At 41.5% G+C, this 24,380-nt stretch overlaps 1 protein-coding gene across 2 annotated transcripts in view; it reads right to left on the reverse strand.

The window, feature by feature from the left end:
- The window catches only part of NELL1 (neural EGFL like 1), an 831,926-nt gene that overhangs the window by 589,134 nt on the left and 218,412 nt on the right, over nt 1-24,380 (reverse strand). For both annotated transcript variants that reach the window (XM_004752144.3, XM_004752143.3), the window contains exon 12: nt 22,024-22,152. In XM_004752144.3, coding sequence (XP_004752201.2) covers nt 22,024-22,152 — 129 coding nt within the window. The remainder of the gene's footprint in view (nt 1-22,023; nt 22,153-24,380) is intronic.

Genomic DNA, 24,380 nt, shown 5'->3' on the forward strand with positions numbered 1-24,380 from the left:
GTTAAAGCCTCTGCCTTCCGGCTCGGGTCGTGGTCCCAGGGTCTTGGGATCGAGCCCTACATCAGGCTTTCTGCTCAGCAGGGAGTCTGCTTCCTCCTCTCTCTCTCTCTCTGCCTGCCTCTCTGTCTACTTGTGATCTCTATCAAATAAATAAATAAATAATCTTTTTTTTTTTTAAAATAAAGAATGTGAACTGCTTATCTTCTACCACTCACCTACGTATAATTCACCCTCTAGGTATAATAAACTCAACAGTATTTTAACATCACATCACGCCTTACTCAGCAACCTATTTTCTGTCATACCCATTTACTTGGAGAGAATGGAGATACCCACAGATAAGCAATTCATAGTTCCTATTGAAGTTTTCTTCTCAACTTCTGTACACCCCTTTAAAATCACTTCTGAAAAGAAAAAAAAAAGAATTTGATAAACAAGTTTCAAAGTACAGATGCCTTTCCTTCTGTCTGGCATCCTCTTTCCTCCACAGATGCTCCACAAAATCTGACTTAGCCACGAAAACTCAGTTTCAAGCATCTTGTGTCATACAGAATAGTGGTTTCCACATATAGCTAGCCAGAGTTTGCTCCAACAACAAACAACCCTGGTATCTCAGTAGCTTAGATAACTAAATTTAATTCCTGTCACGTGTCCACTGCAAGTCCACAGAGGTCCCAGGTCACTGCACTCCTCAGGGACCCAGGCTGCCAAAACAGTCCTTATCTGGGACTACTGGCTGCTAATGCCAAAAGGAAAAAAAAGTAAGTGTTCTCACCCAGCAGTTAAATATTGTGGCTTGGAATACATGCATCATTTTTGCTTATACCTCCTTGGCTAGAACTACGCATCCCCTGGCAAACATTTAGTACCTAAGAAGATGGCAGAACCAGAAATATCTGGCAACTTGCTCTGGCAACCTCCAAATCCCAAGGTCTGAGAACTGCAGAGTCATTCAACAGTCAGACTATGCCGCAGGGCATCAGAAATGCAAAAGGGGAGAAATAAATAATAAATAAATAAAAATAAAAAAGAAATAAAAATAAAAAAGAAAGAGGGAGAAATAAATCTGAAGACAAACTAATATGTAATATTCTCAAAGTTCTTAAGCTATCATTCTGGAAAAAGTTAAGAATTTCATAGGGCCTCTTAATGCTTATTTTATAATTTTATTCGAAAATGCTAAATTACCTAAGGGAGGCATACATCACAAACTTCTTGGTGGCTAGGGTCTCTATAAAAATTTCCCTCAGACAGGGGAGGGTCCTGGGAGACAAAAGCCTTCGCAGAATTTCCCAGGAGGTTCTGCTGCTCGGCCCTTTGGGAACCAGGACAACAGGAGCGTTTGCGTGGCTCAGTTGGTTAAGCATCCGACACTTGATTTTGGCTTAGGCCATGATCTTGGGGTTGTGAGACTGAGCCCCACATTGGGCTCATGTGCTGGACATGGAGCCTGCTTCAGATTCTCTCTTTCTGCCTCTCCCTCCCACCTTCTCAGGAAAAAACAAAACAAAAAGAGAAAAGAAAATACATACACACATACACACACACACAAAGGATAAAAGACTAGGTAAGCAAGGAGCTGACCTAAAGGTCACTTCCAGCCCTAATCTTGCCAGGATTTACAGCCTTATCTTTAAATGAGAATTGTAGGGGGTGTCGCCCAGGTGGCTCAGGTGGTGATCTCAGGGTCCTAGGATTGAGTCCCTTATCAGGATCCTTGCTCAGGGGGCAGTCTCCTTTGCCCTCTGCCTATTTCTGCCTGCCAATCCCCCGTCTTGTGTACTCATTCTCCCTCTCTCTCTCTCTCTGACAAATAAATAAAATCTTTAAAAAATAAAAAATAAATGAGAATTGTATGATCTACTCTATAGTGTAATAGGACCATTAGTTAAGATGATATATATAAAAGCACTCAACGCCATGTCTGGTGTGTCAGAGGGAATATGAGTCCCTTTCATTGTAGGCTTAGCACCTAGCAGAGTACACAAAATCCAGTGCGTAATAAATGCAGGAAAAGGAAGGGAGGGAAATCAACTATCCAAAACACTGAAAAACTCAATGACTCAAATTATTTCTTTTAAATCATTTTTAAAAGATTTTATTTATTTATTTGACAGAGACATAGAGAGAGGGGACACAAGCAGGGGGAGTAGGGGAGGGAGAAGCAGGCTTCCCACTGAGCAGGGAGCCTGATGCCATGGCTAGATGCCAGGACCATGAGATCATCACCTGAGCTGAAGGCAGATGCTTAACGACTAACCACCCGGGCACCCCCTCAAATATTTCAACTTTAAATCACTGGATATTCAGAGAAACACTTTCTAAGCAAGATGCCATGGAGAGTACTAGGAGCTGGGGATGAAACAATGAGTAAGACATCCTCTGACTTTAAGGGGTTCCCATTCTTCCTTTGCTGTGTGTCACTTCAGAGAGAAAGACCACATCATGAATAGGGCAGAAAACGTCCAAAGCTGGGTTGTCAAGTACACACTGCTAGCATGCTGAGTAACAGACCGAGAATCAGTGCCCACGTTAGCCTGCTGGCCTTGCCGGCACCCCCCACGCGAGGGGCCTCAACCAAGCAGAAGTCCTACAACGAGCAGGCCCATGTGCACGCTCAGGCTAGAAAACAGGTTCGAGAATTCCAACCAGATTCTTCAGTAAGAAAGGGGCACCCAGGGGTGCTAAGATGTTCTCCTCACACAATCAAAAAGCCCAATTAACCAGAATAAGCCCTTCTCTGAACACGTCATTAATCAGATTCACTGTACTTTCAATATTTACAACTTCAAGGTGCCTAGTTTTAAGCAGATGTAATTTCAATAATTTCATTCCTTTGGGAAACATTATAAAATATGCTATTTATATAGAAGATAACACAAGCAGACCCAGTGGTGGGATTTTCTTCTAACACAACACAAACAACACACACACACACACACACACACACACACACACACTATTCCAGTCGGGAAAAGTTGGTACTTATTGTTTCTTATACTTTTAGTTAATGACATTTCCTTTTACAGTAACATGGCTTGTTTTTTCCAAAAGAAAGCCACATATTTATTATGTTCTGTCCTGTACTAAATGAGCTGAAGGGAGATTTATAAAGCAAATAAACAAAGATTTACAGTTCCTTTCGCAGAGCAGCTAAAATTATGGAAAAAGTCATTGACCTTTCAAGAGAAGAACTTGGTTGCATCAACCAGAAATGAAGCGCACAGAAGAGGTTTCCAATTAATCCTTTAATTTAAATCCTTCATCTTTCTCCAGGAAACATGCTGGTGGGGGAAGGGGAGGGCATTAAATCCCATTCATTCTTTCTGAACTGCAACTATCTGTGGCTGTTACAAACAGTGTGTCCCATCACACGCTAAGCATCAATAATGCTGATAATAATTAGAAAATCAGGGGACTGGCAGGATTAAAAAGTGAAAGGAAATGGGGCAGACAGAGAAATGGGAGTAGCTGATTTTGCAAGGTAATCTAGAGAGGACGATGAGGCAGAGGACTCCTACGTCTGGAGGGAGGAAGAAGGGAAGGCCAGCAGGAAGGCAGACAGGTCTAGGTGGAGAGTATTCAGGAAATTCTCCACAGGGAGAAACTGGGAAAGGGATCTAGGAAACAGGCCTGAATCTATGACAGGGGACCTATTCCTCAGCTGCATAGCCGAGGATCAAGAGACTAGTGCTCCCCAACTGTTCCCTACCTACGATGTCCAAATAATGCTCCGAGGACCCACTACAAGGAAAGAAAGTAAAAGCAGACAACATTAAAACAAAACTCATTACAGCTAATAATTTTCTTGGAAACCTGCTTTCCGTTTTTGTTCTTTCTTTTTTTAAGGATTTTATTTATTTATTTGACAGACAAAGATCACAAGTAGACAAGAGAGGCAGGCAGAGAAAAGTGGCAGGGCAGGGGGTTGGGGTGGGAAGCAGGCTCCCTGCTGAGCAGAGAGCCCGATGCAGGGCTCAATCCCAGGACCCTGAGATCATGACCCAAGCTGAAGGCAGAAGCCTTAACCCACTGAGCCACCCAGGCGCCCCTCTACTTTTTGTTCTTTTTTTTTTTTTAAATGGATATAAATACTTCTGAGATTAGGGCTGTGGGCATACCATCTATTAACAGTGTAATCTTGGGCAAGTCCATTACCTTCTTTATGGGATATGGGAATAACAGTTCTTAGCTTGTACAGTTGGGAGACCAAAGGAAACACCCCCTGTAAAGGCTCAGCACACTGACTGTCAACCGAATGGGGGCACTCCCATCATCATCTGTCCACCGCAAGGCTGAATTAGGTCTAGAGAAATGATGTGGTTTGGTACAGAAACAGCCAGACGGGGCTTAGGAGGTATAAGAAGATACAGGTTTAAGTACAACATTTGAGCCTCCATTCCCTCCTGCAGGAAGAGAATCAGGATTATGGAATCCCAGACACCTCACTGTAATACTTAACTAGCCAGGTCACCTCAGTAAGCCCCTTGACTTTTTCTAGCCTCCGTGCCCCATCTGTAACATGAAAATAGCAGCATTTTTATTAGGGCAAAATATGAAAAAGATGAAACAGCATGTAAAGCATTTAACATAGGAACATGTAACATGTCCTCAATAGCAGCAGGAGCGGCAATTCTTACAGTCCATGCACCCATTTATGCACTTGACAATGATTTATCCAGCAGCTGCCAGGCGCTGGGCGAGGCTCACTGTTAGCAACTCCACAATGAAGGACTCAAGGAGAAATTCCTGACCCTTCCGAGCCTGAGCTCCACGCTAAGAAAAGCGTCTTGTGTACTTCAAGTATTCAATAAACAATGTACATTTTATGAGAGGACAACATGGAAAGAGCCATTAACTTAGATTAAGATTTCATTTAAGTGGGTTCAACACCGGGCTGCAGGTCCTGGGCACGCCACTTCACCTCTCGGGGGGATTTGTTCCTTGGTCTATAAAATATTCTAAGAATGAGAATCCATATTTTACGGGAGTTCACAGGAGATTAAAGAAGTAATGTATTTTAAAGCTCTGTCTAAACGACAATGCACATACATGCTTAAGGGTCACATATTAAAACATGATACTCGGGGCACCTGGGTGGCTCAGTGGGTTAAGCCTCTGCCTTCGGCTCAGGTCATGATCCCGGGGTCCTGGGATCGAGTCCCGCATCGGGCTCTCTGCTCAGCAGGGAGCCTGCTTCCCTTCCTCTCTCTCTGCCTGCCTCTTGGCCTACTTGTGATCTCTGTCTGTCAAATAAATAAATAAATAAATAAATAAATAAATAAACATGATACTCTACCCTCTTCATTATAATTCACAAAAAATTAAATTTATAATGTAGAGGTCAGGCAAATTACAAATGAAACAGATTTTGTAGCGTTTGCATTAAATTAGTCCAACTAATTTACAACTCATTATAGTCATGTAAGAAAATCCTTGCATTTGTAAGGTAACTACCCAGAGATTTCTAAGAATTCCACCTATAAATATTACTAGAGCCGATAATAATGTAGTAGACACATGAAAGACCATTTTCCACAAGGTGTTCCACAAGACACTGGCTTTGTGGTGTGCATTTCATGTGGTATTTGTAGGTGGAGTCATGTTAATTAAGTTAACAGATGCTTAAACACTGCTACATAACGGCTTTTCAAAACCATCATATGCGATTTTAATATCTGGTATACAATGTGTTCTAAATATATATTTGAATAAGAAATCAATTTTCTGGGATGCCTGGGTGGCTCAGTGAGTTGAGCCTCTGCCTTTGGCTCAGGTCATGATCTCAGGATCTTGGAATGGAGCCCCACATTATTGGGCTCTCTGATCAAGGGGGAGCCTGCTTCACCCATCCCTGCCTACCTCTCTGCCTACTTGTGATCTGTCAAATAAATAAATAAAATCTTTAAAAACAAAATCATTTTCCCATCTCTGTTTAAGACAGGTGTAATGAACTTGAGAATGCTACATTAAATACAACTGAAGCATTTACACCTAGAGCAACTGAGCTACAATGCTACAACTGAGCATTTACCTCTAGATTTTCAACAAGAGGTCAATACTCAGACACCAGTGATGAAGCACCCTGGGTGAAGCTATGCATACCAAATGGCCTGCTCCTGACGCAGTAGATCATTTGCTCAGGCTACTATGTTTCATGGACATGGTCTATACTAAAATGTATTACAAATTATGCTTGCAAATGAAAAACCCACTTGCACATACATCTGGATATATAGATAATGGAGATAAACACACATGCTAAGGAAAATCTACTTTTGCAACTACACCAGAACTAATTACATACTAAGTGGCCAATTTCAGTTGTGTCTTCACAGGAGGACAAGTTATTACTGGAATAGGTGCGAAGGATAGTAATACACTTAAAGGTGTCCAAGAACGCTAAAAGGAAAAAGTCCTATTTTTTTCATCACCTAGGGGAATAGCATTAGTGAGTAACAGTAATTATTCACTATAAATGAACTGCAATGCATCCAAGTGGATTTGGAGAAAATCAATTTTTTGGAAACAGGTTGAGATGCCAAGTACGTAGAAAATCCTAAAACCACTTACATTTTTTTTTTTAATTTAAGAATTTCAAACTTCACATTTAGCAGATTCCCTTTGACTCCTTACACTCCATAGCACTAGGAGATACTGAGCCTCAATGTGAGAGAAAGTGCCCAGTCTCCTTTGGATTCCCAGAAGACTAGCCCCGGGAAGGGTGAGCTAACTGAAGATTCCCGGGGGGGCCTGAGAATGGCTATTTAGCAAAACTTAACTGCAACTGAGAAAGGATACTCTGTTTACCCCACCCCCTGTGAAATACTGAGCTGGTAGGTCAGAAAAACAAACATTCGGAGAAAATGTTATTAGTAAGAAATTTGCCCCAGACTAGAACTGCAGGAAATGGGTGCCTAGTCGGATGCATCCCAGCAGATGAAAATGTGTAACAGAAATCAGCCATAGTTCTTTCTCCCTGCATCACGGCATAGGATTTTCAATTACTTTTCATGTCAGGATTTGAGGTTAAATCCAGGCTCTGTCATTTACTGTGTCAACATTAGATTTCTTTATTGACCAAGCAGAGACAGGACTAAAGAAGTCTGAAGACCTGCTCATCACACTACCCAGCCCTGCACAAGTACAAGAGCTAGAACAGGGAACAAAATGAGCCACAATCCCAGCCCTCCTAAGTGTACATTCTGGTGCTTGTAAAGAGAATGCTCATTTCCATTCTTTTCTCCCAACCCAAAACAAATACACTTATTACTTTATCCAACACAAAACGTAAGTTTGCACCGTGCTACAAGCATTGACAGAGAAACTACAATCTCTCTGATACACCCAATTTCTTCAACTGAGCTCCGAGGAGTTCCCGTGAGAGCTTTGAGAAGCCAGGTGCCAGTATCAAAAGACAAAATTCAACCACAAGAAAACAGAAATCCAGAAATGAATGGGAAGAACTCCAGGAATCTCTAGAGTCGCTTCTTAGAAACTAGAACTAACACCAGGGCTTCTGCAAATCCTTTAGATACTAAGAGGAGGAGGGGAAGATTCTTATAAAGATGTGCAAGCCACAGCTAAAAGGCATTTCAAGGTGGTTTTCTCCACTTGAAAATTGGAAAAGAAACAAGATCTCTCCATGTAATGCTAAATGTCTTAGTGGAAAGAAGCTGGACAGCACTGACGTTTATTCATGGACTCATACCTTGGTTTAGTCACCGGTTGGTTCAGTAAGTATTCCCTGTGCGTCCACTCCTATGTTCCAAGCCCCAGGCTGCATCTTGAGCATACAAAGTTGAATCAGACGCAGCCCTGACCTAGGAGTAGCTCTTAACCTAGAAAATGTATTTAAAAAGTAAAATCTAGTGTGATGAGTACTTGAATAAAGGTTTGAACAAAGTCGTATCAGAACCCAGAGGAGAAAGCCCAACAATTAGTTTGATGTGGTATAAATCCAGTAGCCAGAGAACTGATTCCAAATTCACTTTCCACGTAATATCCAACCAGCCCCTCACATCCGACCAACCAACCGATCCTCCTGATCTCACCTCCCGCCTTCTTCCCACCTCCACTCCCACCACTCCATCCAGCCTCAATTACTGTCAGCCACAGACTGACCACTGGAATTCCTACTTTACACTCTGGCCTCCGCTGCAGCCAGAACGCTTTCCAGAGATACTGATCGGATCTTACTGCATCCTTCTTAAACCCTCCAACAACTTCCCATTGCTCTTGGAGTACAATCCGAACTTCATCAAATCCATAAGGCCTCCCAACTCTGCATTCCCCCCCTCCACCTCCCACTAGGATCCCAGACAAAATAACAGTGGCCTTGCTCTCGGGCACCTCCAGGCCTTGAATGAAACTGTTCTCAACGGTAGTGGTGATCTCCTGCTCACTCCTCCCAAAGCTGTGCAAACTCCACCACACCCCATGGTTTCAGCTCGAGTCTCCAGAGGAACACAGACTTCCCCATCACATATTCATCATCCTTCAGTCACTTTTGTCCTGATCTTTCAAGACCCTTCTGATGGCATCTTTCACCCTAATTCTAGGAATCAGTCCTCTTCTTTACCGCCTAACTCACTGACAAACATTCTGAGCCATACACCATAAGACTTAATTACATCTGAGCATTTATTAAAATCCTATTTTATACTAGATCCTGTTTTAGACTTTTTAACTCTCTTGAGTTCTTTTATCAATTCTTAAAAGACACTAAAAAGTATTTGACACGGGTTTTACAAAGGGGAAAGGCAGAGTGGTTGATGTTCCCAAAATGGTTGAGCCAGAACTTCTAACCAAGATGCACCAAATCTAAGCCAAATCTTCCCACTGTACTCTGCTATCTTTCCCTCATTATTTGGAGTGTACAATTCTTGTTTGTCCAGACAAATTTCATCAAGAAGCAGAAGCCACAGCAGACACTGGGCCAGTCACAATAGCAAAGACACAATAACAGCTTCCCGAGTCCAATTTTTCTCAATCCTGTCTAGATATTAACAATCTTGAGATAACTTAAGGGATATTTTTTAATAACCAAAAAAGTTTAAATCTACTCCATTTCTATTTCCATTTAGAACTCTACCTTGGATTTGTCCCTGAAAATGGAGCAGGGACTTTTCTTTTTTCTCTTCCTTCCTTTTGCTACATAGAAACACTAAGTACCAGACAAAAAATACATAAATAATGTCTTTCAAATAGACACTTAAAGTGGAAGTATGTCAGTGGAAAATAACAGACAGCCATCTTCACAGGCTTGGCCTCTGGATACCACCCGCCCCTCTGACCAATTCTCCAAAGACTACAGTAAGAAAGATTCTGCCAGGAAAATGCCAGGCATCAAGAGCTCTCAAAGGGAAGCCATGGTCAAGAATCAGATCTAACACTTCTTCAACGATTTGGAGAAAGGAACCAAGCAAAACCGAATAAGCACATCTTGGTTATTTCAGTGATGACTTATCTCCTCAGTATCCACTGCAGCCAAGCCCAAGAACTCATGAAGATACCAATTATTTCAGCAACGCTGCCCAATCTGGCTCCCTGACTCCAGCCTCTCCACAATGCTGCCTCTCTATGTGGCAATGAGCATGACTTTCCAAACATGCCAATTCAGTAATGTAATCCAACCCCAAGACCCTCCATTGGCTATCCTATGGCCTAAACTAGTGATTATTAGTAATAGGTAATGATTTGGGGGCATATTCTTTCTTTATGAAAATATTTCTTCGATACATACATATAATACTAATATACACCAATATAGACTAATACTTCACATACATTATTTAACTTACACCAAAATGAAAATGAGAAGAGTAAGATGAAAGTAAAGCTCCAGTGTTTTCTCCATATCCCAGTGGATCTACTTTTCCACGTGTTGTGATGCCTGCATCCTATAAGGACGCACACAGGCCTACAGGATAAAACTGAACGTCCTCAGCATGCCTACAATTCTCTTTACCATCTGACCATCGGCCAAATCTCTTTTCTCATCGCCTACCAAATTCCTATGTTCCAGCCATGCTAAACTTTTCACTTTGTACTTTTACATATGCTAATCCCTCTTCTGGGGATGCTTTCCCCCACATGTCCTCCTGAAAACTGGCCTCTGCTCAAATGCCCCCTCCTCTGGGCATCCTGTGCCATTTTCCACTAGCAGAATGCACTGCTCTCAACTAGTATATGCCTAAGACACAATTCAAATCCTAAAAGGGAAAAATTCCTGTTTTACTTCTACTATCTGATTATAAGGCTCCCTTCTCCTTTCCAGTATGAGCTTCTTGAGGAAAGGAATTCTGATTTAATCATCTTTGAATTCCCAGAACCCAACACAGGATTCAGCCCGAGTAAGTGCTTAATTAATGTTTGTGGAAAGAATGAGACAAGACCCTAGTTCTGACTCTTCTCTATGCCCTTGGTAGGGCCACTACACACAATGTTGAAGGCTTCATACTGTGGAATTCTAGCCAGTGCCATTCACCTACAGCACTGCAGATAGCCCCACTTCTATAAATCCCATAATGACCAGCAGAGGGTTCAACATAAAACAATAGCTCAATATACACATTGGTAGATGTACCAGTCAGGATTCCCCAGAGAAACCAAACCAACAGGATGTATATAGATATATAAAGAGAAAATTTATCATAAGTGTTGGCTCATAGCATTTTGGAGGCCAAAAATCTATCTAAAAAATGGACAACCAGGAAAGGAAATAGCGTAACTCAGTCCAAGTCCAAAGGCTTAAGGACTAGGAAGTTGCTGGTGTAAGTCCCCGAATCCAAAAACCTGAGAACCAGGAACTCCAATGTCCCAATGCAGAAAAAGATGGCTGTCATACCTCAAGAAGACCAAAAAGGAATTTAGTCTTCTTTGCTTTTTGTTCCATTCAGATCCTCAACAAATTGAAGAATTCCCACCCATACTGGTGAGGGCAGATCTCTTTCCTCAATCTACTGAATCAGATGCTCATCTCTTCCAGAAACACAACGCCATCACCAACACACGCACGAACAATATTTTACAATGTTTTACCAGCAATCTGGGTATCTCTTAGCCTAGTCAAGATACATAAAATTAACCATCATAGTTTGATACATATCCTGAATATGTGTATATGCATACGTGTATATACTCGTATTAACTCAACACGTATATAACTCAACCCTGGATAGCTAAATACCAAGTTCTAGTCCAATTATTGACAATGATGAAAATATTTATTATACAGTGGCAATTATATATATTAATAATTATATAATTATCTATTATAAACATATATAATTGTATATTACATATAATTATATATTATATATACAATGTATATTTATATAATTTAATATTATAATTATAATTATCATAAATAATATTACAGTAATGAGTTACATTACTTTAGCCTTCATAGAATGCTTTCACATTCAATATCTCATTTAACCTTCACAACCAAAGGAATCTATGCAAACCTTGTTTCAAGTCCTGGATCAAGACATGGAAGAACTGGGTGACATTCCAAGGTCACTCAATGGCTAAGTGATAGAGCCAGGATCAATCAAGATCTCCTTATCCTTAGTTCAATATTCTTCCACTACATCACTGCCTTGAGAGTAGTCAAGGAAAAAAAAAAAATGGAGGCAGAGAAAATGCTAGAAAGGAGGAATATTTAAGGACAGCTGACTACCAAGGCAAAAGTCCAGGAAGGACAATCTGTTCTGTCTCCATGCCTCAGTGTGCTCTTTTCCACATTCACACTGCTTTAAATTTCCACTTTCTTTTGCTCTGCTACTTGAGATTTAACAGTTTGGGGATTTTCTTAATTAACAAGCATCCTCTTTAGAGAATACATTTATCTCTGGGAACATTATTGAGGTATCAATCCTTTACAAATGTGTATAAGCTTGTTCCATGAGTTGTTTGCTTTCTAACATAAACCTCAAAATTCTAGCACATGAGAGGCTATGACTGTTCTATGGAAGGAAAAGAAGATGGGTCACTTTGGCATGTAGGGTATATTGGGGAAAGAACAGATCCAGATGCAGTGATACAACAGAAGCCACAGAGAAGCCTGGAGAAAAGACAAGCAAGAATGTACAAGAGACCATTTCCATAAATCCTACCAAGTTTCCAAGCAAACAAGTGTTAATACAATCAGTTGAAGCCAGAAGTCCATTTGGATGAGACACAGGCAATAAACAAAAGGCAAAAAGCATAAAGTTAATGGAGGGGGAGGATTTTTTCATTTAGTATCTGTGGCAAAAATAGAAAACCTCTTCACCAAAACACATTCTTTGGCCTCCTGGGCACAGAGCTAGACAGCATTTACAAGCCCCTCAAGCAGTTAGATACAGCTAGTGCTAAATTCTGGCCAGTGAAATGTGACCCGCTGGCCCTACAAAAACCTCCCTTTCATCACCTTCTACTTACTCCCTTTTTCCCTTTCATGGCAACTTTGGAAACCACATATTACACATGGCGGAGCCAAAGAGGACAAGAGTCTCGATTCCTGAATCCCAACTTTGAGGAAAGCCACGTTCTAACCAGGAACATCTACCTGAACATCCATGTGAACGGAAATGAAAGCTTCTATTGGGTCAAGCCACAACATTTTTTTCTGTTAATTTTTAAAATTTTATTGAGATATAATTGACATATAACATTAGTTTCAGTTATTAAAACATGACTTGATATGTGTGATCACAAGATGTAGAGTTAACATCCATCCCTACAGTTACTATTTTTTTTATGTGTGTGATGAGGACCTTTAAGACCATTTCTTTTTTTTTTTTTTTTAAGATTTTTATGTATTTATTTGACAGAGAGAAATCACAAGTAGATGGAGAGGCAGGCAGAGAGAGAGAGGGAAGCAGGCTCCCCGCCGAGCAGAGAGCTAGACGCAGGACTCGATCCCAGGACCCTGAGATCATGACCCGAGCCGAAGGCAGCGGCTTAACCCACTGAGCCACCCAGGCGCTCCTAAGACCATTTCTTTAAGCAACTTTCAAATATGCAATATGGTATTATTAACAACAGGGACCATGTTGTACATTACATCCCCACGACTTCTTTTATAACTGGAAGTTTGTATCTTTGACTCTCCCCTTCACCCCTTTTGTCCCCAACCCATTCCCGCACCTCTGGCAACCACCCATCTGTGTTTATAAGCTTGGTTTTGTTTTTCACATTCCACCTGTAAATAAGAGGGTACATCGTCTCTGACTGACTTTACTTGGGACAATGCCCTCAAGTTCCCTCCGTGCTGTCACAAATGGTAAGACTGGGGTGCCTGGGTGGCTCAGTGGGTTAAAGCCTCTGCCTTCAGCTCAGGTCATGATCCCAGGGTCCTGGGATCGAGCCCCACATCAGGCTCTCTGCTCAGTGGGGAGCCTGCTTCCCTCCCCTTTCCCTCCCCTACCCCCCCTTCCCTCCCCCGCCTCTATGCCTACTTGTGATCTCTCTGTGTCAAATAAATAAATAAAATTTTTTAAAATGGCAAGACTTCTTTTTAATGGCCGAATTCTAACATACACACACACACATATATGTGTATATATACACACATATATATAGAAAATACACATTTTCCTCACCCATTCATCCTATTAGTAAATACTTCTGTTTACAGACCTTGGCTATTATAAACAACACTGCAAGGAACAGCAGGGTACATATATCTTTCTAAATTAGTATTTTCATTTTCTTCTGATAACCAGGAGTGGAATTCCTGGGTCATATGGTAGTTCTCTTTTAAATTTTCTGAAAGCCTCCTCCATACTGTTTTCCATAATGGCTACACCAATTTACATTCTGACCAACAGTGCACAAAAGTTCCCTTTCGGCAATATTCTCCCCAACACTTGTCACCAGTTGTTGTTTTGAGACCAGCCCTTCATTGGGGAGCGAGATGATAGCTCACTGTGGTTTGGATTTGCATTTCTGTGATGATTAGTGATATTAAACATCCCTGCTGGCACAAGTATGTCTTTTTTGAAAAAACATCTATTCAGATCTTCTGCCCATTTTTTTTAATTTATTTTTTTATTTTTTATAAACATATATTTTTATCCCAAGGGGTACAGGTCTGTGAATCACCAGGTTTATATACTTCACAGCACTCACCGTAGAACATACCCTCCCCAATGTCCATAACCCCACCCCCCTCTCCCAACCCCCCTCCCCCCATTAACCCTCAGTTTGTTTTGTGAGATTAAGAGTCACTTAGGGTTTGCCTCCCTCCCAATCCCATCTTGTGTCATTTACTCTTCTCCTACCCACTTAACCCCCCATGTTGCATCTCCTCTCCCTCATATCAGGGAGATCATATGATAGTTGCCTTTCTCTGATTGACTTATTTCACTAAGCATGATACCCTCTAGTTCCATCCACGTTGTTGCAAATGGCAAGATTTCATTTCTTTTGATGGCTGCATTGGATTGTTTAGCTTTTTGCTATCGAGTGACCAAAATTATTTTAAAAACCGATTCTCTTTACATGGACTCAAGCAGGCAGCACTGTAAGATTATAGAAACTGGGCATTAGCAAAAGGAGCAGACTCTGCATTTTTTTAATTTAATTTTATTTATTTATGTGACAGAGAGAGAGATCACAAGTAGGCAGAGAAGCAGGCAGAGAGAGAGAGGGGAGGAAGCAGGCTCCAGGCGGAGCAGAGAGCCCAATGCAGGGCTCAGTGACCTGAGCCGAAGGCAGAGGCTTTAACCCACTGAGCCACCCAGGCGCCCCAAGACTCTGCATTTTAAAAAGCAGCCCTTAAGCAGCACTGAGACAACCAATCGGATTCAAGAAAGGAAAGCAGTGTCAGATGTGGAAAGGCAAGAATTTGCTTGAGATTTCCATTCATTCATAAATTTAAAAATATATATTTTTCTGTGTCTTCAGCATACTATGCACTTTTCCAGGCACTTGAGAGTCAGTGAATAAGATAAAATTGCTGCCATCACACAGCTTATATTCTAAGGAGAAAAGATCACCAAACTTTAAGCAGGAAAACCCCCACAATTTTAGAGAATAAGTGCTATGGAAAAAATAAAAAATGTTACAGAGAGTAGCCAAGGGTAGGACCAGAGCTCATTTAGGGAGAATGGTTAGGAAAGAGCTTTCTGAAGTGGTGACATTTGTGTTACAATTTAAACAATGACTAGAAAACAGATTTGCAAAGACGTGGGTGCAGGGTATCCCAGGCTAAGAACTATGTGATTGCACAAGCCTGTTTGAGGAGCACAAAGAACTATGGTTTGACAGTTGAGAGGGCAGAGGAAAGAGCAGTAGGAGTTGAAAACAGGGTAGTAGGTAGGTTCCCACTCACAGAGAGCCTTACCTAGGACCCAACTGGGACATTACTCCAAGAGGAGTAAAAGCCACTAGACCATTTTAAACAAAAGTGTGGCATAATAGGACTCACATTTTTTTTAAGATTTTTTTTAATATATTTATTTGACAGACAGAGATCACAAGCAGACAAAGAGGCAGGCAGAGAGAGAGGAAGTGAAGCAGACTCCCCGCTGATCAGAGAGCCCAATACAGGGCTCAATCCCAGGACCCTGGGATCATGACCCGAGCTGAAGGCAGAGGCTTTAACCCACTGAGCCACCCAGGTGCCCCAGACTCACATTTTTAAAAAGCCCAAGCTGATCAGTGTTTGGAGAATGGGTTTGGAGCAGGCAAGACACCACTGCAATCACTAGCCAAGCGATAAAGGAGGCTTGGGTCCTGGCAAGACATGGGTGAACTTGGATTCATTTTGGAGGGATCACCAATATAAGACTTCCTAATATAGCCGATACTGGGAGTGAGGGGAAGTTTGGGACTGAGGACTTCTACCGTTTGTGAATGGAGTAAATGGAGTATCATTAACAGAGACTGGAAGACAAGCACATAGTCCTCTCTTCTCAAGACCCTGAATTCAGGAGAGCTTTGACATACCATAGTTCAGCTACATGATTAGTTAACTAGGCTACTATGCTAGCCTGGAAACCTAATCAACACTTGCAACACTTTTAATCACAAAGCATTAACTAAAAATTCAGAACAGTTTCTTACAAATCTTCTCAAACATGGTTTAAAGACACACAACAGTGCTACTTTCACCTTGAGTCCTGACCCTTGGCCCCCTTGATTCATCAAGGGCTCCTTCCTGAGCCCAGAACTTAACAATTAACCCAGTGGCTTGACCCAAATGCAATAACCAGGATTTGGATTTGGGCTTTTTCTATTCTTTGTCTTTTTAAATAATTCTGAGAAGATAGTTAAGAGGAAAGTGTGGGTTGATAAGAGGGGCTGGGAGGACAGAACAGATGCTTTTGCAACACAACCTTGGGAACAAAGCAACAGAGGCAGAGCCAAGTCAGCACTAGGAAGAAGGTTCATCTGTATCTGCTGCTGGGAAGGAGGGGACATAGGGGTTAGTAAGAGCAAAGGCTAGAGATCACAGTCTTGGAAAGATGGGACAAGGGGCATGAGGATGACAGGTAACTGGGTACCAGAAGATCTCTCCATTAGTCATGCATGCACCATGGGGTTGAGGGGAAGGATACGCCAGGGTATATTTCATGCATTCTGAATCCCTGGAAATAAATGAGAGCTGGAGCTAGGGTTAAGATTCTATTAGCTCAGAAAATCAAGAGAGGCTTTGATTTCTATGCTGTCCAATGCAGGACTTCAGGAGACCAAAGCCCGTATTTAAGTATAAACTGGGCTACATGTATCATGAGGTTCATGCATTTTCTAAAAATCAAAACAGCAAGAGTTACCTGATTAATCCATGGATAATTAGAAGTATAATTAAGCAACTAGCTCTTTTCCCATGCATTCTCTTAATCAGGAGTTCACATGGTCTTGTTTCTATGGAAACGCCTACGTACTACCCTCTGCAACCAATAAATAGCTACCCCTTTAGCTATTCTGAAACCACTATCTGGTTGAATTCTGACTTTTCTGCCAGTTTCCCAGCCTCTTAACACTCAAAGGGTCAGGCCCCTTATCACACCAGTTATTTCAAAGAAGTTATCAATGTCCTTGCTAACAGTTGCCGTGTTCCAGACATTTTAGTGGTTTTGTGACATGAAATTAAATTCGTACCAATACAGATTATTTTTTCCACAACACTTCCTTGAATCCATCTCCACTCATGTATTTACCAACGAGGAAAAGCTTAATCATTATAAATGACACTTGGTACCCCCACTGCCAACAATACGCTCCTGACAGAACTGATAAGACCTGACCCTTCCACCTAAGGACTCTCCCCGAAAAGATTTAATGATGGAAGCCTACTTTTGCAATATATTGGCCTCAGGAGTACACATTATTCAACTTCCAAGAAAGACAATCATAAGCGTTAATTATATAAGTTAATGATGACCATAATGGTAACTACTGTGATCCATTAAATGTTTAGTGAATACCAGACAATTTGCTAAGTCTTTGACATGCTTTGTTTCACTATCATCATCATTGGGAAATCCAATTTCCCATGTTGGAATTGGCTATAACAAAGCACTAATTTACAACTTGTGGTCTGCAAAAAGTCTATCGCAGGGCAGCAGGGTCCGAGCAGACTATTAATGACCCACTCAATTGGCACTTTTTCTAGTAACTTTCAATGCTTGGTCTATTTAAAAAAAAAAAAAAATGCTTTCAATCATGAGCACTGAGCTAGAGCTTATCTTTCTGAAACCATACAATTTCTACCAGCTAATTCAGGAAGGGATACGGTAGGCTTTGGCTACATTACGCAAAGGTAATCGCACCCTCAGATAATTGCACCCCTCAGCACTTCCACGATTCAGACAATTATTTCTCATGCATGCCACACATCCATCTCCTGTCAATTATCCCACTGGTCCATGCACTCTTCATTCTGGAATCCCAAGTAAAGGAGAAGAAATGCTCTGGAATAGTGCCAATTTTGCATTACAAAGAAAAAGAATAAGGTGGACCCTTAAAATAGGTCTTAGAGCTTCTACCCTGAAATATAGGTCACATCCACCCACATTTCATTGGATCAAGGAGGTAGCAAGTGTTCTGAAGAAAAATATAATATTGGAACAGGACAGGGGATGGAGAGGGTAGGAAGTAGAAAGGAGTTGAATATTATCCTGACTTCATTTCTCTGAGCATTAATATCTGGCACTTGTAAAATGAAGCCAATGTGGCCAACGCTGCCTCTTCCTTTACAGGTTTACGCTAAGTCTCCAGGAGATAAAGTTTCCAGGAGTATAATATACACAGAGAGGACTTTGAAAAATCCAGAGCAGTCTGTAAGTAAAAATTATTATGACTTAATGCTAATTGCAGTACTTCCCATGGTTGGCAGATTGCATGAAGTCTATGACACCACACTGGCAGATTGCATGAAGTCTATGACACCACACTGTGCTTTTCTTCTTCTAAATAACTTTCAACTACAGCAAGAAAAAGTTTGTGAGGCTACTTATGCAGACTCCATATTCAGGATAATGAGTAGACCTCCCAATTGCTATACTTTCCCAGACACTGCCTCTCATGTAAGCCAATGTATCAGGATCCATTTAAGACCAACTCATTGAAAATACCATTGCAGAGATAAAAAGCCTCGGCAGACCAGATTCATAAACCATCAAAATCCAACTACAACTGTTTTCAAAATGGGGAACACTGGTGCTGAGTTGGACAAGGCAAAATGAAACGATCTCCTCTGAATTGTATCATACCTGACAAAAGGTCTTATTATCTTCTATTGATTGACTAAGAGTTCCGATAGCTTCTCGATGGTGGTTTCTCCCGCAATCTCTGCAGAGCCGGAGTCTTTAATGCACCGTATCTCTGCTACTACCCTAGGAAGTTAAGGAAATTGAAAGCCTTTTGTGCTTCTTTCTCCACTGAGAGCCTGAATAGGCTTTTCAAGATAGCCTGGACAATGTGTGTAATATTTTGTTTTAATTTGCAAGGCAGTCTTGTTCATTGTACATTGTACAATATAGGTCATTTTCACTCCATTTATACTCGGAGTAAAAAATAACTTGCCCAAAGCAGTTCATAGGTACCTAAGGATCTACTTCTCTCTCCACTATGGTAAGACAATGAACTCAGCCTCAGAGTCCCTGGTACCCAGGTGGGCACTTGGTGACCTCTAATGTTGTCTACCAGACCATTGTTGGGCATAGTTCTGATGACAGAGCTGGGACATGACCATAAACTGTGTTTGACCATAGAAGAATGGGGCAGACATAGATTTCTGCCCACCTAAAATCACTCCCCCCTTCCCACTGCCACAGTCCTAAGTGGTTCAGCTAAAGGACAAAGATCATTTGGTCTCAGGGAAGACAAACCCCTACTCCAGCTCCAATAATTGAACACAACCCAAACCAGTAACAGTCACCTCATTTCCCTTTCCCAAAAATTGTGCCAGATCTGAAAAATATGAGAGCAAAATCCTTCTGCATGGGGACAGGCACAGGGGGTTACAGGGAACCTTCTAGGAAGAGCTGTCTTTATACACACAAAGAACCTCACAGAGAGAAAGGTTTTTACCCATCCCCCCTTCCTTCCTTGCTTACTTGTGACACTGGTGTTAGGACATCATGCTTAAGGCTATGGCAGTCATCAGCCACCAAAGGAAAATAAGGCCCATGTCCAATGTGCTGACAATGGCAGAGTGAGAGGAGAGGTAGACATTGGCTCTAAATGAGGATACTCACTCCAGTTCGTTCCCTGTGCCTCCCACTAGAATGGCCGGTATTTGACACCTGCTTTACTCCTGAGTTCTATTCTTATACCACACATGGGCTCTAACATTTGATCATTTCCTCTAAGTGCTCTCTTCTGCATGCACAAGCCTGCTGGAACTCACAGGACGTCTCCACAGTGAGAGAGAAAGGATGAAGCCTGAGCACATCACTGTTACCCAAGATGGCGCCACAATATGCACCGGCCCAAAACAAGGCACATACACTAGGCTAAAAAGAAATACATCCAAGAAACAGTGATTCAGACCTCGAATCACTCATCATTACCAGTAAGTAAGGCCTCACACACAAAGGACAGATTAACAATCACAAATGACTTCTCATGCAGTTGATTTAAAAAAAAAAAGGCATCAGTGAGGAATGAAACAGTCCCAAACGACTTGCAAACCAGCAATTTTCTCCAAGATTCTGCTAGGTCTCAAGAACTGAAAGGAGTCAAGAATGGTAGGTATACTGGTTCTGCCAGGAGGTGAGCCAGGATTCAAGTTATTTTGAGGTTCCTTCTGTCATTTTTATAATTGTTCACAGTCTATCCCCAGAGAGAACCATGAGTAAATTTTTTAGATCATTACCTGGCTTGTAGGATTTTTCCATGGGAAATGAGGAGGAGAATATTCATATTATGAAGTTTTGAAATTAAATTTTCTGACAAAAATTAAAAACAGCCTAAGATATTAAAAAAAAAAAAAGTAGGGATTAATGTGAAGTAGGGATTAATGTGAAATTAACAGCATTCTGGGGTGCCAGGGTGGCTCAGTGGGTTGAGCATCTGACTCTTGATTTCAGCTCAGGTCATAAACTCAGGGTTGTGAGATCAAGTCCTGTACCAGGCTCTGTGCTCTGCAGGAGTCTGCTTGAGATTCTCTCCTCTTCTGCCCCTTCCCCTGCTCACATGCGCATGCTAAGATAAATAAACATTCAAGAAATTAATGGTGTTCTTCCTCAAAACTGACAAATGAATAACAAGATATTAAGGATAGATGAGAAACGATTCATAAGCAAAAGGCCAGCTTCATCCTCCCAACGGCCTTGTTTCTTTAATCAAGTTTAAATCTACAAAAGTAAGCCAAAGAGGAAATGGAAAGGAGAAATGGAAAAGACCTACTATACTGTATCGTTAATGAGAAACAAAGAAGTAGTGAATAAAGTCAAGTCTTCCTAGGAGAAACCAAAACTATAGGCCATCCAAGTACTGAGCAGTAGTGACGATTAGACACATTTTCCTAACAACTCAAGCAGTCCTTAGTCAAAGCCAAAAAAATTAAGCAAGGACCAATGATAGAAAACAGACAGAAAAAAATTTACCATTATCATCATGAACTCTCTTTATGTTGAGAATGCATGAGCCAGCAGAGAACCCGACCAACTGGAAGAGCATGATCAAGGTTTTTCAGCATTCGTCCCATTCCAGACATCTACTTTCCCGGGTTACGAGCATCAAGGTACAATGCACTGTTTGTGGTCATAACAGGAATGACTGGGTCCAACCAGGACACAAAACAGCTTTGCCATCACTTCGTTTATCAGAACTTCCCTAAATTGATGAGACATAGCCAGTGCGCTCTGAAAATGGGCGCACTCAGATACTAGGGCACTAGACAAGACCAGGAGTGTGCAAGGCTCACTCCAAGGTGGAGCACTGAGCTCGGAAAGAGGCATTCACACCAGACACGGGAGCTGTTCTGCTCTCTAGAGTGGAAATGGGATCAGTGATGCTTGAAGCCACTAACCCCTATAATGGCACCCGTCCAAGTGCCAAAGTTATGAGTCCATCTGTCACGGTGACTTTTAATAGAGTTTGTGAATTAGCAACTCATGAATCAGTCATTAAGAAGCCCAGGTGAAAAAAAAAATCTGACCTTGGCAGGTGAAGAAGAAGGCAGTTAGGTCAAAGGTAGGATCAAAGCATCATTCAGAAAGAGGATCCACCATGTCACATTTAGCTGAACTTAGAAAGAAAAATCTACGGAAGACAACAGAAAATTATGTCTTTACGGTTTTGCTAGTGATTGTTAATTACAGTGAAAGCAGAACATTGGATCTGCTACAGCCCTATTGCTTTTGTGGTTTTGCTGTGTTTCACAACAACCTCCAAAGGTCTCGCTCTCACATGCTACTGAGAAGCCTGGAGACAGCAGGAGAACGGCTCACCCTCAAGAGTTGATGTCATTTCTTGGAGGTTCCTGAAAGACCAGAACTAAGTGATGGCTTCCAACCATCCACCATGTCTACCAGGAATACATTTCTCGCCGACGACTTTATTAAATAGCTCACTTACCTTCACAGTAAGTAGAATCTCCCTGAACAGAAATGTAACCATTCTTGCACTCACAGGTAGCTTTTGTATTCCAGTTTTTACACTCTGAGTTTTCACCACATTTAGGACCTTCTGCACAAAAGTTATGACCTAAAAGAAGTGAATAAAATTTCATGTCAGAAGAGAACAGAAGACTTGCAAATCCTAAAGTGTGAATTTTCTTCAGTCTATCAGCACCATACATGAACACAGACCTTGGCAATGTGCAAGGCTGGTCTAGGAAGGGAGTGGGAGAAGAGGAATGGGAAACTCTGGACTGTCTCGTGCTTGAGATGTTTCTCCTTAATGGTCAAAGCAGGTTCCTTCTGGAAGGCTTTGATCCATGCGGACCCTGAATCCCCTTCTCCTCACTTTCTAACATAACCAGTCTTTTTAAATTGTCTTAGCACAAAATTCATGATTCATAGAAAATATACAGAATGAATTCATGTGGATATATAGAACTAATACGACCAGAATATTATCAGTGCCCCTTAATGACACTTCCCCAAAGAGCCCCGCTTCTGGCCATCAAAAATAACTATCCTGAATTTTGTGTTAATCACTCCCTTGCATGTTTTTTAGTTTGGCCAGATATAGGCACTTATTTCTAAATAGATCATTCAGTTTTTGCCCGTTTTGAACTTCCCATGAAAGAAATGTTATTTTACATATTCTCTATGGTGTTTTTTTTTCTATTTGTCCCTGATAACACCCATAACCATAGTTCATTCATCAACGCTGTATGATATTCTATAGCAATGAACTTTCAGCCATCTGTCCATTATGCTACAGAAGGGCACTGGGATGACTTGCAGGTTTTGAATCACAATGCTGCAAGGAACATCCTTGAATGTTTCCCAGGGGCATCATTTTTTTTTTTAAGGATTTTATTTATTCATTTGACAGAGAGAGAGAGAGATCACAAGTAGGCAGAGAGGCAGGCAGAGAGAGGGGGAAATAGGCTCCCCGCTGAGCAGAGAGCCTGATGCAGGGCTCGATCCCAAGATGCTGGGATCATGACCTGAACCAAAGGCAGAGATTTAACCCACTGAGCCACCCAGGTGCCCCGGGGCATCATTTTTAAAGCACGTGTTAAACATTTATTTTCCCAACACTCTTTTTGAATCTCAGACATTCCTTCCAGGATAATTACTTTTCTCCCTAAAATACCCTTTTGACACTCCTTTAGCTCTCCTTCACGTCTAGACAAGGAAAAAGAAGCTCAAACTGACATCTAGCTAGTAAGTGGAGATGCCAGGGTTCTTCAAGGCCCATGTACTTTTTACCGTATTATACATCCTTCTTAGCAAAACTTAGGGATTAAAAAGTGAAGCGTTTAACTGTTCCTCAGGACATCAGAGAGTGAACCCAAAGCCATAGGTGAGCTCAGTATCAGATTCAGCCTCACTACCTGCGATCTGCTAACTTCCCCCAACCAAAATCAGAGCAAAAGCTTAACTTGCTGGAAATCTGCAACCTCTGCCACTCAAAAACACTTCTAGGAGGATTTAAAGGCTTAAAATAACCATTACAAATAAAAAGACTTGCTTTTGCTACCGAAGAGGCAATTTTTAGACATCACAGCTCTCACTGCCAGAGAAAATGCCTGGACTTCCTTCCCCATGTCAGAACTGATCAATAATTACATTGTCACGTTTTCTTGCATTGGGAAGCCTGACTCAAGGTCATACGTGCATCCATTATGACATGTATTCTTTGTTTCTTCTTTTTCTTTCCGGGAGACTGCAATTGTCCTTTTCCTTCTGTGTGCATTTGACAGGCAGGAAAAAGAGCCACTCAAACAATGTTGATGTCCCAACGCATCTTTATCAAGCGTATGCCATGTCAATCCACAATGAAGGGGGTTGGGTAAATTGTATTTCAAGGACAATGAAGGGCCCATGGGACAAACCAACCTTCATGTCAAATCTACTTTGGTGGGGCCTGACCACTGTGCCAAAAACCTATGTTTCATTCATTAACCCAGGCCTTCTTTCAAGCAGTACTTAGTCACACTGCCCACTTGCCTTTCTGCAGGAGTGAATGATCTTTATTTATGGGGCATCTGCTTCTGTGGATGGAGGCACCACACAAGCTTATAGGAGCAAAATAAAGATGAGTGAAACCTGTTCTCTGCACACAAGGAAAATTACAAGCTAAGATATTACACGCCAGATACAGGGGTAGTGTAAACAAGGCAATCTATATTAAGTGAGATGTGAAAGGTATAAATAATCAGTGTTTCAGGGAAGCAGAAAGCACTTCTAGAGGATATAAAACTTGACCTTGGGTTCATCACAGATAGAAACATGGGGAGGGGTGAGGAGCAAATCCTA

This window comes from Mustela putorius, unplaced genomic scaffold, assembly GCF_011764305.1.
Source record: "Mustela putorius furo isolate JIRA1106 unplaced genomic scaffold, ASM1176430v1.1 tig00003859_pilon_pilon_pilon, whole genome shotgun sequence".
NCBI classification, from domain to species: Eukaryota; Metazoa; Chordata; class Mammalia; order Carnivora; family Mustelidae; genus Mustela; species Mustela putorius.